Source organism: Antechinus flavipes, chromosome 2 (genome assembly GCF_016432865.1).
Source record: "Antechinus flavipes isolate AdamAnt ecotype Samford, QLD, Australia chromosome 2, AdamAnt_v2, whole genome shotgun sequence".
In the NCBI taxonomy this organism is placed as follows: Eukaryota; Metazoa; Chordata; class Mammalia; order Dasyuromorphia; family Dasyuridae; genus Antechinus; species Antechinus flavipes.
The window spans coordinates 400,489,896-400,505,361 of NC_067399.1; the positions used below are offsets into that span (position 1 = coordinate 400,489,896).

The 15,466-nt window shown below is 39.0% G+C and overlaps 1 protein-coding gene across 5 annotated transcripts in view; it reads right to left on the reverse strand.

Moving 5' to 3' along the window:
• Positions 1 to 127: 127 nt before the first annotated feature.
• The window catches only part of TNIP1 (TNFAIP3 interacting protein 1), a 59,734-nt gene continuing 44,395 nt past the window's right edge, over positions 128 to 15,466 (reverse strand). For 4 of the 5 annotated variants that reach the window (XM_051978732.1, XM_051978734.1, XM_051978731.1 and 1 more), the window contains 10 exons: positions 14,816 to 14,905; positions 13,203 to 13,268; positions 12,586 to 12,717; positions 9,589 to 9,717; positions 5,647 to 5,778; positions 5,215 to 5,340; positions 3,824 to 3,889; positions 3,248 to 3,442; positions 1,786 to 1,873; positions 128 to 1,609 (listed from right to left, as the gene is read on the reverse strand). In XM_051978732.1, coding sequence (XP_051834692.1) covers positions 1,578 to 1,609; positions 1,786 to 1,873; positions 3,248 to 3,442; positions 3,824 to 3,889; positions 5,215 to 5,340; positions 5,647 to 5,778; positions 9,589 to 9,717; positions 12,586 to 12,717; positions 13,203 to 13,268; positions 14,816 to 14,905 — 1,056 coding nt within the window. In that variant the 3' untranslated portion in view covers positions 128 to 1,577. The remainder of the gene's footprint in view (positions 1,610 to 1,785; positions 1,874 to 3,247; positions 3,443 to 3,823; positions 3,890 to 5,214; positions 5,341 to 5,646; positions 5,779 to 9,588; positions 9,718 to 12,585; positions 12,718 to 13,202; positions 13,269 to 14,815; positions 14,906 to 15,466) is intronic. The other variant, XM_051978733.1, reaches the window with a different exon arrangement.

Here is a 15,466-nt window from a genome sequence, read left to right on the forward strand (position 1 = left end):
AGCTTTGTACTATGCCGGATACATCAAAAAACAAAGTGTCTCATGTATAAGCACCTCATTTTAGAGAAAACTGAGAAGCCCAAAGGGGGCTTAAGATTTTGTTAAGTCACACAACAGAGCTAGAAAATTCATTCAATAACTCTTTATTGAGGACCTACTATATACAAAGTCCTGGGAAAGAAAAAAATAGATATAGCAAACAACAGTCCCTGACCTCAAAAGGGAGAGAGCAGGAGGAGACCAGGAGGTCTGAAGGGATCACATAACTAGCCTTCAACCCCAAACAAGTAGTGTGTCATGACTCTTGAGTAATGAAAATCATAACTGAACTTAACTACCCCAGGGGAGAGATCAAAGGCTTTTCATTTTCAAATGTGCTGACTTCCAGACTCTGAGACCCTGAGGTGCTTCATTAGCTTAGGTCTAGAGTATTCAGCTGGAAAAGTGGGACATTTCTAGAGAAGGAAAAGCTGTCAAGAGTTGTGGCTATGGTAGGGGAAAGGACTCAAACAATAGGCAGTGGGAACTTGGCTTGCTCCATAAAGCCCCTGGTTGGTTCTTCCCAAAGGTGAAGAGAATGGGAAAGCTCATCCCCAGCTCATTCTTGGAAGAGAAGGAGAAATGGAAGTTGGGACCAGGGAGAAAGGGCTAAGTGACAAAAGTAGTCAGGCTAGGGAATGACTTAGAAAGTTAAAGGGTAAAGAGCACATTCTCTAGCCTTCCATGAGGTAAGAAAAAAGGATATGAGGAAAGACTGGATAAAAACTTCATCTTTTTTTTTGTCTCAGAACTGTCCCAACACTAGCCTGGGCCACCCAATCACACTCCTGTCCATGTCCCCACCATGCTCCCCTTTGACCTGTTCTTCCCACACACCCAAGTCCATTTCAAACTTTGGGAACTTTTGAGGGAAAAACCATGGTAACCACAAGCAAAGAACACAAACACACTTGCCACACCACTGAGGCAATGAGACACTGCAAAGTATCTAGTCAGCATGGCTAGAGGGAAAGACCAGGGGTTGGGAGAGAAGTTAAGGCTCAAAAACAGGGCAACTCTTAACCAGAAACATAACCATCTTGTTCTTTTCTCCTAGAACAAAATAGTACTCTCTACGGCCTCTGTTCCAGAAGGGATACTGGAAGTGACTTTTAGAGTCCGAGAAGAAAAATCTATACTTTAACTAACACATATTACACTGGCCCAAGAGAGGATGTGTCCATTTAGAAAGAAGGGAAAAATACAATCAATAGCTCCTGACAGTATTACCTGAAGGATTCTGACCAACTGTGGAGTGTCAGTCATGGAGCTCCACTCTCCTTTTCTCTAAGATCTAGACCCTAGCTCCTCATCCCACCTTCCCTACTTCCAGATGGGAAACAAAAGCCTTCCACAGGCACTTCCACTGGAAAACAAAGAGCTCCTACAAACAGAAAATCCAGTGGTCTGTGAAGGGTCCAGGTTGGGGATGAGGTAAAGAGAAAGAATAGACACAAGGCCCAGTCCTCCCCCCACGCTCCTACTGCCCCATCAATTTTGTTTCAATAGCAGCTCTGGTCATAGGGTTAGATTGGTCTTTAGTTCTTTGGTAATCCGTGATCAGTCGGTTCTGAAAGATGAAGGCAGCCAGGTTATACAGGAATGCTCACAATGGGTCCCCTTATCTCTTCCTAAATACCATCATCTACATTGCCAGAAATCCTGGCCTTTCAAGCTTCAGTGACAAAGAAGGTCCCCTTATCCCTCCAAATAAAAGACTGATTCAGATAAATAGAGAATTCTTACCAGGCTCTGAAGGCTGGATCGGGGCAGCATCAACCTGGGAGCTTTGGTTCCTCATCACACCACAAGGGGGACGCCAAGCATATTCTGGCTGAAATATTATTCATGCTTATCATTTAAACACTAACCAACCCACCAACATTCTAAGAAAATATACACTGCAAGCCTATTAAACTTGCCCAGCATTGTCCTGGGCTCTGTGGGAAATACAAAAGAAGTGTGAATCATGGCCTCTAACCTTAAAGAACTCATAATCAGGCTGTAGAGATAAGACACATACATGAAACAATGTAAATAAGGGAATGGAGAGATGAGAAAGATATAAAGCCATCAAAGCTTTTATTGAAGAGATGAATCTTGAGCTAGACACTGACAGGCAAGTGGGATTTGGAGAAGTAAAAGGTAAGGAGAAGGGCATTCTAAATAAGAGGAGCAAGCCACAGAGATGGGGCTAAGCCCTGCATTATTAAGTTCAAAAAGGAGTAATGAAGGATGTTTCTCTTTAAAAAATTAGTAAAACCATGGGTAAAGTTTGATTGTAGAAAGCTTGAAGCCAGGCAGGATTTTAATTTGATGAAGTAGAGAACAGGAAATCATTACTAATTTGGACAATGCTTTGAAAGTCACAAAATGCTTTTACTATCACACTCCTTCGAGCTAGGCAATTCCAAGGACTATTATTTGAAAGATCATGAAATGAGATTCAGAGAAGCTAAGTGAGTTGCCTAAGATCACAGAGTCAACAGACTTCACTACTTGGACTCAAATTCTAGGGCTCCTGATGCCAAGTCCAATGTTCTTTCTGCTATAGCACGCTGCCTTTAGGGTACACATGGAATAAATGTTTAAGGATCCTCAACTAGTCAGGTACAGGTTGGGTTAGAGGTAAAGAGTCCAGGAAAGGATGAGAGACAATCTTAGAGGTCGCTTATGTAAACCAGATTTGAGGACAGAAAGAGAACAGACAGGAAAACATTTAGATGCAAGAAGTCAACAAGACATGGAAACTGAAGAGAAAATGACAGAGGAAAAAAGATTCAAAATATGCTAATATTTCTAGACAGAAATGGTGATTTTTTGAGGACTTAGCTAAATTAAGCTCTTCTATTTTCTCATGCTTTCTGCTTTCTCAGTTTTTCTTTAATAAATCCCAAGATTCTGAAATGACATGAGGGCTAGAATGGCTAGAATTTCCTTATCACAGCCCAGAATCAGGTCTCTCCTCCTAATTGGGATTCAGTGCTGGTGCCAATATTTATGGCAATGGGAAGATTCATACTTTCACTGCACTGACCCTGCTATAGAATTCACAAGATTATAGAGCTAGAAACATCTTTGGAAGTCTAGTTCCCCTAGACTGGGTTCAAGCAGACTTAATCTGCAGGTGTAAACTAAGAGAAAGGGCACACAGAGAGGGGAAAATTTTGAGGACAGAACTAGATTAATATCAAGGGAAATAACTTACCATATGGAAGAGGCGGGAGTTGGGGATTGGAGGTGAATGTTCTGGGGCCATTGGTGGTGGTGGGTATCGGATTTCTGACCAGTCCTCAAAACCGTGGTGATGCAGGAATGGGGGCATTCCTGGTTGGTAGGCATAGGGATAGCCCCCACAGATATGCTCTTGGAGAGGGTCCATGTGGTATCTTTCTCCTGAGGCCTACAAAGGACAAAGTACAAGTTCAGCCTTCTGATAATACAAGTTACCTCATTTTATCCAGTAGTTTCCCAAGCATTTAGAATCACAAAAATTTTATGGAACATTTTTTATTGATATCATAAATTCACAAAGTTGGAAGGGATCTTAGGGACTTTGCTCAAGCTCACAGTCAGTGGCAGAAAGGGGTTGACACATAACTTTTATGATTCCAAGGTCAGCATTCCGTCAGTGTAGCATGTTGCACATACCGACAAAGAAAAGGGTTTGCAACCAAACCCGGAAATTACAGAAACAGAAAAACCCTGCTGGGTGTAAGAGCCTAACTTTTCATCTGAAAACTAGCCTTGGGCCTCTGCCAACTTTCAACACAGGGTTCCATACCTTCATCTTCCGCTTTTGTTGCCTGAGGGCTTCCCTTGTTTTCTCTTCTTCCTTAAAAGCCTTTATCTAAGAGAAATACAGACAAGCCATTTAGAAAACAAAGACACCAGTTCAATTAAATTGCCCAGTCAGGAAAGCACACCCAATGAAGCAGATGAAAAATATTCCCTGCCATCTGATGTATTTCTACGCAAGGTTCTTTACTTAAGAGCCCAGAAAGCTAGGTCTACAGAACTGGTCAAAGTCAGGCACTGGAACAGATATAGCCTAAGTGTTTGTCAGGCCTGAAGAATAGGAGAATAAATTCTAAACATCTTAGGAAGGGAAGAGATCATAAAACAGTCTAGAATGTTCAGATACTCACACCATTAGAATTGAGCTATAGATATTTGAATAGTCTATTCTTCCCTACTTTTACAGAAAATGTAAGAGTCTTGCTCAAGTTCACATAATAACCAACAACAGAACCAATTTTAGAACCTGGGTTTCCTGATTCTCGTATCAGACTTTCCCCCATTAAACCAAGTCTACCTCTTCATACCTCATTTCTGCTTCCATTTCAAGCTTCCAAAGACTGAGATAGTCCCAGAGATGAAAATTATAGTGCAAAGTAAAGAATACTAGATGAAATCAGTCAAGGAATTCTAACTTCCCTTAATTACAAGATAATTCATGATAATGATTAAGTCTTATTGTCTCTGGTCTCAGTTTCCCTTTTTGTTAGAGATTATCTTTCCAAATGAAGACTTTCATTCCAACTCAACACACAGGATTGTAGGTATTAATTACACCAATCACACATGTTTGTGCTGAAACCTAGAATGTTTCTGCCCCAACAATTTACCGTTGAACTCATCAGTGGTAACAGATTTCCAATTTTTCTCTATCTCATAATCACTGAGCAATATATGTGATAGGCAACATCTTATTAATCAGTATTGATTCAATCCCATATCCTTCTGCTTCAAAGACAAAGTTTTAAAAGTAAGACTGTGTAGTTAATTTAACCACAGCCTCTTCCCCCTGCCAGACACAGGCCCCAAACATAGATCCCCAAACCCCCACTGTTCTCATCAGGAACCAGTAATATATATTTTTTTCATTCAGACCTGTGATTTCATTATCAAAGAGAGCTCTTTTAAGGACACTTCCTTTTCTCCAACCAATACAGACCAACAATTGTTTTGCAACTTAGCCTAGAACTAATTCACTAAATAATTACTTAACAGAGGATAATGAGGCCCTTGCCTCTAAAGAACCTAGGTCTTCCTCCCTCAGAAAACTCCTCTCTACTATTTCTTCTCTACAAAGGGCAGCATGCTTCCCTGGGCCCTGCCCTTCACCACCCCATCCTCCTCCTTCTATTTCACCATAAGGTTTCCCACTCTCACTTGAGCATTATACAGGATAACCTGAGCCTGAAGCTTCTCCAATTGCTTCTTCAACTCTTCCTTCTCCTCATTCATTCGTTCACGATCACTCCGTTCTCTTTGAAAGTCTTCTTCAAAGATCTTTACCTATTTAGGCATAGCAGGAAGAAGTCCAGGCATGAGTGAGGGATCAGGCCTTTCAAAGACTTTAAAATGCTAGGCCATAGTGTCTGTAGATATCTACAATTTCACATATGATAAACAAAGAGAATCAAGGAAGAGTGAAAGAAGAGGTCTAGGTCTAGAATACAGAATGCTATTATTATGCCAAAAAGCCCATGATATACTTGGCAAATTGTGCTAGCACTCATTCTAACACCAGGGGGTGTCATACTGCAACCACAGTCCCACTTCTCCCTTTCCCAGGATTTCCCTTCCCATTACTCTCCTCACCTGTTGCTTCAATAATTCATTCTGGGTGAGTAGCTCTTGTTTCCGCAGGAGTCCTCCTGGTCCCTCAGGACTTCCAAAGGTACTGGGTGTAGGGGATGGAGAAGCCTGAATGTTTAAGGCTTCCTCCAGGGCCTTAGGATCAAAAAAGAGTCAGGTCATAACAGTTTGCAGAAGCATCTTATGGCCAGAACCTATAAGGGACCACCAGTCAGATAATCTTTGAACTATTATCTATAAAGAGGATAAAGCTCCAAGTAATTCCTTGGTTGCAAGCAACTCTCTGTTCTGACAAGCTGGTGAAAGTCTGGGACTGATTAGCGTAAGGATATGCAGAAGATAGGGATGTATGTACCAAAAGTTTTCCACAATCTAATGTGCTTTCTGGGAAAAGGCAACTTAGAAAAGGGGGGAAAGGCAAGAAAGAGGAAGGTGTTTAATAACAATTTCTTGTATTTCTGCAGCCTTTTTTTTTTTTTTTTTTTTTTTTTTTTTTGCTTCATCAGAAGAATAATGGATTTTGCTCTAACCCTTCATTTTAACTGTAGGTATATCTTCTTGTTTCAAGTTTGCTATTTATAAACAACATATTGCTGAATTGTACTTTTTATGCCATGTAGCCATCCTTTTTTATTTTATGAGTAAACTCATTCAATTCACGATTATGACTGTTAATTATGCATTTCTCTCCAGTCTAATTTTCCAGAAGGTAAAAGAACTAGGATTACAACCAAGAATCAATTACCTGGCAAAATTAAACATAATACATCAAGGGAAAAACAGTCATTCAATGAAATAGAAGGATGTCAAGCTTTCATAAAGAGATGACCAAAACTAAAAATAAAATCTGACCTCCAATATTAACACCCAAGAGAAGCATAAATAAGTAAAAAGAGAAAAGAAAACATAGGGGATTCAATAGGCTAAACTGTTTGCATCCCGGCATGGGAAGATGGCACTTTAATTCCTTAAAAAAATATCAGTTTTAAAAAATATCAGTAATAGTGCAACCAGAAGGAATATTACATAGAGAGTAGAGGTATAAAGTGAATTTGAGGGAATAGCATAAAAGAATTAAGGAATGAGAAAGAGAAATACATTGGATGCAGAAGGAAAGAAAAGGTAAAATGGTATAAGTTCTTTCACATGAAAAAGAGCAAAAGATCTATTCACAATGGAGGGGATGATGGAAGAAGGGTAAGCAAGAAGCATCACCTGAACCTTATTCTTAACAGTATTGGCTCAAAGAGAGAATAATATACATAATCAGTTGAACACACAAATTTATCTTACCTGACAGGAAAGTGGGAGATTAAGAAAAGGGGAAGGGGAGTAGGGAACGCCCAAAAGGAGGGCAGACTAGAAGAGGTGACAGATAGAAGCAAAACAGTGGTGAGGAAAGAAAGGATGAAAAGAGAGAGGAAGAATATGATGGAGGGAAATACAGTTTGTAATCATAATTTTGGACTGATGCTGAAACTGAATTTGTCCTTGAGCTTTGCTTATAGATATTCTGGAGTCTTCTTTTTCCTCTGGATTTATGTCCTGACTTCAGATTTTATATTAGGATTAGGCTCTCTGTACTTCTGAAGAAAGCTGAGCATCTATCCTTTAAAATGCTTTTGTTGCCTTCTTGGGGTACTGTCTGTTGGGTTCTTCTTGGACCTGACCTGCAGGTTTTCAGTGTTCTAGGCTGATCAAGGAAATTTTCCTCCTACTCCGAGTGTCTGTATGACATTTCTATTGTTTGTTGGAAAGTTCTTGTAGGCTGTTGTGGAATTCAATTGCTATCAGCTATTTGAAAAGGCCTGCAGATGCAGTGACAGAACTATAGGCTCCCCTTTGGTTATTCTTGGCCTTGGTTATTTTACTTCAGGTTTTAGATTGAGTAAGACGCTGGAGCTGAAACTGCTCTACTCCTTGGGTCATAGTCACAACACAGCTCGTTTGCTTCTGAACTTATTTCTAGCTCGGTTATATAGTCCTTTATCTTGAAATGCCACCCCCAGACACAAGTTCCCTCCTCAGTCCATCCTGAATCTGGGACCTGGCACTGGGTAATGACTGATAGAGCTGCCAACTAGTTCCAGTTCTTCTACCCCACACAAGTGTAGGACCCTCTATGCTGGACCTGTGACCTTATTTTCCCCTGAGCACAGCCTCTCCTAGCACTGAAATGTTCCACATACATTGTTCCTGGCTACTCCAATCCTCAGGGGTTCTAGATATTTCTGTCTGCTTCATATAACAACCCAAGATGGAAAAATGATTCACTATATCCAACCATTCTGGAGAGCAATTTGGAATTATGCTCAAAAAGTTATCAAACTGTGTGTATCCTTTGATCCAGCAGTGCTACTACTGGGCTTATACCCCAAAGAGATACTAAAGAAGGAAAAGGGACCTGTATGTGTAAAAATGTTTGTGGCAGCCCTGTTTGTAGTGGCCAGAAACTGGAAAATGAATGGATGCCCATCAACTGGAGAATGGTTGGGTAAATTGTGATATATGAATGTTATGGAATATTATTGTTCTGTAAGAAATGACCACCAGGATGAACACAGAGAGGATTGGCGAGACTTAACATGAACTGATACTAAGTGAAATGAGCAGAACCAGGGCTCAACAACGATACTGTGTGAGGATGTATTCTGATAGAAGTGGATTTCTTCAATAAAGAAATCTAACTCAATTTCAATTGATCAATGATGGACTGAAGCAGCTACACCCAAAGAAAGAACACTGGGAAATGAATGTAAACTTTGCATTTTTGTTTTTCTTCTCAGGTTATTTTTACCTTCTGAATCCAATTCTTCCTGTGCAACAAGAGACATATATATTGTATCTAGGATATACTGTGATATATTTAACATGTATAGGACTGCTTGTCATCTGGGGGAGGGAGGGGAGAGAGGGAGGGGAAAAGTCGGAACAGAAGTGAGTGCAAGGGATAAGGTTGTAAAAAATTACCCAGGCATAGGTTCTGTCAATAAAAAGTTATAATTATGGAAAAAAAAAAAGATTAACTTTTTCCTTGGATCTCCTGATCAAGACTTGTCCTGGTGCATTTTCTAGATCTTTGTGGAAGAAGTATAGGGGACAACATAGCTGTTCTTTCTTTTACTTCACTATCTTGTTTCTGCCCCTAAGCATTTTTCTTAAGTTCCCTTCAGTTCTAGTTCTGCACATTTAGTTACCTGGTGTACATTATATTGTGCTATTCCATCAGCAACTAAACTCCACACATCTCAATCTAAACACATCATCTTTTCTCCTAAACTTGCTCTTTGAGCCAACTTCCTTATTTCTTCTGATAGTACCACCATCCTTCCAGTAATCCAGGTGTAAAATCTGAGTCATCTACTCCCTCACCACCCACATTTAATCAGTTGCCAAGTCCTGTCTGTTCTACCTCCACAAATCTCTCAAATCTGCTCCCATTCTCTCCATTCATGTGGCTCTAGCTCAGATCATTATTACTTCTCACTTCTCCAATATATCCTCTACATTGCTGCCAAAATAATCAGTCAGGACTGACCATGTTGCTTCCTTCATCAAGGTATTCAACAACTCCCTATAGCCCTTAAGATAATATAGATATCCCCCAGCCTGCATAGGAGTCACACATAGAATAGAGTGGTCAGGACAGTCTGAAGTGGGTAGCAGTGACTAATAGGATAATGGGGGCCCTTAGGTTGTTTTCTGATCTGTAGCCAAATATTTGTATTTCTAGCTCTAATCCACCCTCCCAGTTGTGAACTGTCCAAAGATTAGTAAGGATTATAAAGGAGAGAAATGAGGAAAAGCAGAGATTTAGTTACTACCACCAAGGAAAAAAAAAAAAAAGGCAAACAGGGTAGGAGAGCAATAGAGGTGGACAGCAATCACAAGGTACTAAGCAAAGGACAAATACTAGGAATAAGCACTGACTGCCAAGATGCTTACCTTGTTCAGACGCTGGATCTCCTTCTCCTGATATTCCCGCTGTCGAGTAAGGGGAACCAACTGATCCTGGAGGTACTTAGCTCTCTGTCTCAGATCCTTGCCTTCTGCTGTTAATCTTTCTTTATCAGCCTGGAATGGAAAACAAGACAGCAGCTAAGCAGAAGACCATCCCGTGCTTTCTACCTCATTTTTCACATCATCTAAGCAGGAGTTCACCTTTTTTTGGTGTCAAGGACCCTTTTTTCAATCTGCTAAAATATATAGACTGTCTCAGAATACGTGTTTCTAAATTCATAAAAGAAAACATATAGGATTACAAAGGAAATCAACTATACTGAAAGAGTTAGAATTAAGAAAAAAAAATTCACAGACCTCAACTCCATCCCCAAGTTCAAAACCATACTTTACAAAGGGACAAATTAACTGTCCATCCTTTATTGTAGGATCTTGCAATGCTAAATCTGAAGCTCTTCTTCTCTAAGGAAATGCAAGAATGTGTCACATATCCCTCTCCCTCACAAAATCTCCATTTCCTCCAAACAGAACTATTTTTACTTCCTCTTAACTACTTTTCATGCTTCCCATCTCCATTTCCTTGCTCAAGCCACCTCTATGCCTGGAATATCTGTCTCATCATTTCTTTTTATTGTTCAAGGTCTACTTCTAAGCACCACTCATCCATGAAGTTTTCTCTGATTTCTTCAACTGGAAGTGCTTTTCCCCCTTCTCTAAGTGATCACATACTTAGTAATATGTACTTTTTGGGAGGATTGTTATTGCTGCTGCTATTGTTTTCAATCCAGAATTGTAAATTCACTAGGATGAAAAACTCCTGGTGTGGAAAGTCTCTCCATTAATACAGATCAGCAACTTATCTTTAAATGATCACTTTTAGGGTATTTCCTTGGACAGTGGGAGATTAAATGACTTGCTCATATTAACAAAGCCAGTATAAAAGTCAGAGATAGAACTTGACCCCTGGTTTTAAAGGTCCCAAGACTTTAAAGGCCAATCTTCTGATCCATTTATGCCCACCTCTGACCCCATTATAATTTCCATTATATATGGCTTATCTTTCTACTAAACTTTGAGCACTCTGATTGTGAAGACCAGATACTATTTATCTTTTTAATCTTTCTCTCTATCCATACAGGCACTTAATAAATGTTTACTGAAAAAAGGAAGTAATAACTTTGAGATCTGAAAAGGAAAAGACTGGAGAAAAAAGAAGAGAGTGCATAGAAAGAAGTAAGTATATTTCAACTGATCTTAGGAATCCAAAGAATCCTATTATTGGAAAACAGGTTCAACCAAAATAAGGCAAGCATAGGTATATTAAAATGATACTTTCAACTCCCCATTATCTACTTTGTGTGAAATTTAAAATAACTGTTTAAACCACAAGTTTACCACAGCCTCCAGTATAATTCAGAATCACTTTGCTCTGTCCTCAGTATTGCTAAGGGATAGGAGATATGTGAACATTACCTTGAGCCAAACAGAATTAAGGTAAATCACCTATAAAAAATAAGCATCACCTAATTATATAATTATGTAACATATATATATAATATATGTATAATAATATAATATTATATAATAGACATAAATGTATGTCTATGTTAGATTTACATATATTTTTCCTATGGATTGATCTATTCTATCACCTATACTAGGATGAATAAATATTTTGAAGTGTGTGATAAATAGTTTAATTGGTTAGATGTAGGATTAGGTCTAGCTCAAAATGGTCAGGGTTAGCTGAAATCTTTTAGGATGTTTAACATATATTGGATTACTTGCTCTCTAGAAGAGAGGATGGGAAGAAGGAAAGGAAATTGGAACACAAGGTTTTGCAACAATCAATGGTGAAATCTTGCATAAGTTTTATTTATTTTTTTTTATTTTTTTTTTAAATATATAAATTTTATTTTATTTAATAATAACTTCGCATTGACAGAATCCATGCCAGGATAATTTCTACACGACATTATCCCTTGCAATCACTTATGTTTCGTTTTTTCCCCTCCCTCCCTCCTTCCCCCCCCCCCCCCCCCAGGATGGCAAGCAGTCCTATATATGCTAAACATGTTGCAGTATATCCTAGATACAATACATATTTGCAGAACCGAACAGTTCTCTTGTTGCACAAGGAGAATTGGATTCAGAAGGTAAAAATAACTCGGGAAGAAAATCAAAAATCTTGCATAAGTTTTAAAAATAAAAAGTTTCAATTAAAAAAAGCATCACCATACCATGTATTCCAGAGCCATAAACACAATATATGTTTTATTACTACTGTTGTCCATTCTTCTGGTACAAAGATTGGATCAGAAATTTCTGCCTGTTTAATCTCACAAGTGCATTTGTAAGTAGGATGCTAATCATCTGTCAACAAAATTATTCCAACTGCTGAAATTCAAAAGTAGTTCAGGACTCTAGCATGGCTTAGTTCAAGTTTCAAGGTGTTACTCCCAACTAACCTCCTCAATTTGTGATAAAATGGAAAAAGTTCTGAGTCTCATTCCTCTGAAAGAAAAATGAGCTATCTATTAGAAAGAACTGAAGGTTAGAATCCCAGGCATAGAGAACCAGGAAGTAGGTTTGTATAAAAACAAGAACAAGTCAAGCTATAATTCTGAGGAAGAATTTCTTGATTCTAAGGATAATGAAGACTTAGTCCCTTCCAGCCCTCAAATTCTATGCTTCCATGATAAAAGAGGTTGTAGAATCAACTATTATTTGCCTTGGATGACAAGGAACTGAACCAGTTGATCCATTAATATCCCATCTAATCTAAGTTCATTCAAGGGAAAGATTAGGTATTAAAATTTCCTAGGCCTTCCTTATTTCTCTAATAAGGACAGCCTAGGAAATTTTAATACCTAATCTTTCCCTTGCTCTGGCATGTTCTCCAACTCCATCTTGGTAGAGTTCACCACGTCATAAAGGGGAAGGCCTAGGGATAAGTGTTAGGACTGAGGGGACCATACTTGCCTCCTCCATTTCAATCTTAGACTTGGCCAGGAGAAGCTTTCTGTCAAAATCTCGCTGCTTCTGCTCTCGGTCAGCTTCTAGCTCGCTCACTAGCTTCTGAGAATCAGCCAGCTTCTGTCGTAGTTCTGTGATCTGTGTAAGGAAGAATCAGCAATAAAGAGCAAAGAGAACAAAACTTAAGTCAGGGTCTATCCCACCTCTGCTAACCCCCAATGAACCCAACATCAGGTGCAGAAATTCCTGAGCCTCTGAGAAACAGATTGGAAAGATGAAGACTAAAACTGTCAGGCATCCTGCGGTGAAAAACTTAGATTTTTTTCCCCTCTTTTCAAATCAACTAATTAACCAACACATACTTATAGTCTTATAAGGTTTATATAAAGCTTTCCAAACAAAACATTATGCCAGAAATTATGCAAGGATTATTATCTTAATTTTACAAATAAGTAAACTGACATTTAGGAAACTGAAATGAATGACCACAGTCATATAACAAAAAGTATCAGTCAAGACTTGAATATAGTTCTCCTGAATGGAGTCCAGCAGTATTTCTACTATACTGTATATCACATTGATACAAACAACGTCTACAATGGCTGGAGAGGAGCCTTTATTACCTTCTGTTCATACTGCTGCTTCATAGAACGAAAATGCTGGTCCCACTGCTTGTTCACTTCCAGAAGCTACAGGAAGAAGCCAGAGTTAACATGGAACTAGAGAGGCCAGCTCCCTACAAATCCTGAAACAAACAACCTTCACATAATCTTGGCAGTAGGGGAAGATGTAGCTCATGGTTCAATAGAGTGTGACTTAACCTGTCTGTATCCCTCATCTAATCTATATAGCTAGTCTTGTGTTAGGCACAAAGGATTACAAGAGAAGGAGAAAACCTGCCTTTCAGGTGATTATGGTATTATTGTTGGGAAGACAAGATTAGTATCACATGAAATAGCAGTTTAAAAAGGTAGTGATCAACATAGCATTTGCACTCTTTCTGTTGTTTGTTTGCATTTTGTATTTTTTCTGTTTTTTTTTTTTTCATTTTTGATCTGATTTTTCTTGTGCAAGATAATTGTATAAATATGTATACATATATTGAATTTTTACATATATTGGATTACCTGCCATCTAGGGAAGGGGGTGAAGGGAAGGAGGGGAAAATTTGGAACACAAGGTTTTGCAAGGGTCAATGTTGAAAAATTATGTTTTATAATGTTTTATAAATAAAAATCTTTTTTTTCTTTTCTTTTCTTTTTTTCCTGCTGAGGCAATTGGGGTTAAAAGACTTGCCCAGGGTCACACAGCTAGGTAGTATTAAGTGTCTGACGCCGGATTTGAACTTAGGTCATTCTGACTTCAGGGCCAACATTCTACCCACTGTGCCATCTAGCTGCCCCAAATAAAAATATTTCATAAAAAAAAACTATTTTTTAAAAAAAGGTAATGATCAGTGTGGGCTGGAGTAGTCAGGGAGGAACAGCTAAGGCTTGAACTGGGTCTTAAGGATGGATAGCCTTTGGAGAGGTGGAAAGGAGGGGAAAGTATTCTAGGAAATACACAGGATCAGCCAAATTCTGGAGGCAGGAATGAAACTGGCCCATATAGGGAAGAGGCAAAGCACCCTGCAGAAACAGACAGTTCCCTTGTCTAGTGTTTAGTAGATTTGTACATCATAGTCAAAAGCTTGATAAATGGATGGTAAATAAGGGAACTAGTTGCTTTCAAGGCTGAGAAGAAATGATCCATGGAAGAAATAAAATTGAAACTGAAACCCTCTAAGTTCATACAGAGAAGCCAAATGGACTGTAATCCTTCTCTACAAGTTTTCCTTCCATGATCACTTATACCAAGTTATCATCGTGTGGCAATGTCTTAGTCTTTGGTCAACCATAATAAATGCTGAAATTTGCCTTAAGATATGATGACACAGCTTTGGCTGTAAAGAGGTTCGACATAAAAAAATCTTTTCAGAATGTGTCTACCTGGAATCTCCTTTCCAAAACAATTTCTTCTTTTCAGAAAATTGGAAAAGAGTGGGTAAAAACCTATCCATTCCAGAGCCAAAGTTCCAAAAGGATTCCAGGTTTGGAGACATTAAAAGACAATATAATGAACAATCTCTACAGTAACCTTCCCAAGTATTTCCTTGACCAAACAGAGCCAAGATTCTAATGGAAAATTTTGGGGGGAAATTAGGTTTCTCTTTCTGCCCCTACCCTGGGCTGGTTACCTCAGTACGTTGCTGCTCAAGGATCTTCACTTTCTTCTCAGCAGCTCCCATAGTCCCTGCCTCAGGGATATTACCTGGGCTTATACCAGCCTGAAGGAGAAGAGAAAATAGAGCTTTATTAGAGTTAAGAGAATATTCTCTAATGCCCTCATTCTCCCAAGCTAGAATGCTTCCATTCTTGCTATCCTTCTTCTAGACATCCCTATACCACCATTTCCTCTCTTTGCATCCAACAATCCCTAATATGATTCTTACAGAAAACAAACGGTCCAAGGAAATGAAAACAATAGAAAAGACCACTACAAAGAGGAGTCAAGGGAATCCTGTATCCACCAGAAATGTACTATATAACTCCCAACACATCAGTTTCCCTCTCTGCATCTCAGTTTTCCATTTCTGTCAATAAAATGTCTAGATCAGATGGTGTAGCTTGCAGATCCTTGTGATCTTGGGATTCTAATTCTCTTTTGTTTAATTATAGTCACTGTTAGAATTCAATTCTGTCCTAAGATCATTCATCTCCCTCTTCCTAGCAGGTATTTCTGTAGAATTCATGAGGCTCTGGTCCCTCTTCCTGGCTGAGAATTGCATCATATTGCACCAAGGCAGGAGTAGTACAGGATGTGGCTGGCCTGGAACATATCAGAAACT